Below are 1,447 nucleotides of genomic sequence, written 5' to 3' on the forward strand. Positions count from 1 at the left end.
AGCTCTGCTTTGTTTACAGCGGTAACCAAGGAAACACTGTATCATTGCTGTTCATAAGAGCAGCTCTGCTTTGTTTACAGCGGTAACCAAGGAAACACTGTATCATTGCTGTTCATAAGAGCAGCTCTGCTTTGTTTACAGCGGTAACCAAGGAAAAACTGTATCATTGCTGTTCATGAGCGCCACCTGCTGTCAGAGAGTGAATCTGCGTCTCATTCAGCTCGTCTGCTGCTTCCTTCAGATGTTTTATGTAGTATAGTTTCACAAAACTAAAGTCAGACCATTCTGTTTTTGCTTCAGATTTCGAAATTATACAGTCTAATTTAGATTAAAAACTGCTCATGCTGCATGTGATGCATCTTTGTTTGGATCATGATTAAAATGCAGTGGTTGCCTCTAATTTTAAATGGAAAGAGCTTAGTTTGTTTATATGAAGAGATTTCTTTTATTTTTTTTAAATCAAGGCCCTGTAAAGTTTTTGAAAATAAACATGCATAGATACAGGTCCTTGAAAGTGCTTGAATATATTTTGTGCAAGAAGTTTTCTGGAAAAAATTCCATATTATCACCTCCGGTCCATTAATGTATTATTTTGCCAAAACTTCATGGCCTATGCACACTAGCTTGGCGTGGAAGTTCTTCACTGTGAGTGAGGCAGACACAAAGTTGGCAGTTTCTAATACAATATTGACCGTTTTTGCTCAAGTTCGCTGACGAAGTTTCAATCAAAGCCACAGCAGAACTGTTTTGTGTCTCCGAGCAACACAGCAGTGTTTCGATTCTGAATGAATCCACGTTTTTGAGCGAATCAAGTGAGTCAATGATTCAGTAACCCTTTCATAAAAGCAGACGCATGATTCAGTCTGAATGAATCAGCCGTTTGAATGAATGACTAATGATTCGCTCATTAAAACAGTCATTTACCATCATCTACTGGTGGTTTGGTTTCATATTTACAAGTATTGCATTTTACCCAACATTTTTAACTTGTATGTTCAAAAGTATTTAAAACTTACAAAATTATTTATGCATTTGAAATGTTGTGGTGTAAATGCATTTATGGCACCACGGCTTCATTAAACAGTCTGTGTGAATACATCTAATGCCACTTCAGATGCAGCTTCTGTTTCCTCTGCAGTGAAAAGATGAAGAGTTTGTTGGTACTGTACCGGTTAAAATGTGACACACACACACACACCGCACCACATGTTTGATCAGTCTGTGTCTGTGTGTCCCAGCATTCCCGGCTCAGCGGTGTGCGGGTTTTATTTGGATGACATTGAGCAAGTGTTTAATGGGAAGTTTAAGGAGCAGAAGAAGAGTGATTCGATGTGGACGCCGGTGCCTGAGGAACACGTGCCCAAACCACGGTAAAACACAGACACACACACACACACACACACACACACACACACTCACTCACTCACTCACTCACTCACTCACACAC

The 1,447-nt window shown here is 39.7% G+C and overlaps 1 protein-coding gene across 1 annotated transcript in view; it reads left to right on the top strand.

The window, feature by feature from the left end:
- LOC107691397 (semaphorin-6D-like) overlaps window positions 1-1,447 on the top strand; it is a 32,182-nt gene that overhangs the window by 25,996 nt on the left and 4,739 nt on the right. Inside the window, exon 11 of the mRNA XM_016489970.1 lies at window positions 1,239-1,370. Within this exon, the coding sequence (XP_016345456.1) occupies window positions 1,239-1,370 (132 nt within the window). The remainder of the gene's footprint in view (window positions 1-1,238; window positions 1,371-1,447) is intronic.

This window comes from Sinocyclocheilus anshuiensis, unplaced genomic scaffold (genome assembly GCF_001515605.1).
Source record: "Sinocyclocheilus anshuiensis isolate Anshui unplaced genomic scaffold, SAMN03320099.WGS_v1.1 scaffold938, whole genome shotgun sequence".
NCBI classification, from domain to species: Eukaryota; Metazoa; Chordata; class Actinopteri; order Cypriniformes; family Cyprinidae; genus Sinocyclocheilus; species Sinocyclocheilus anshuiensis.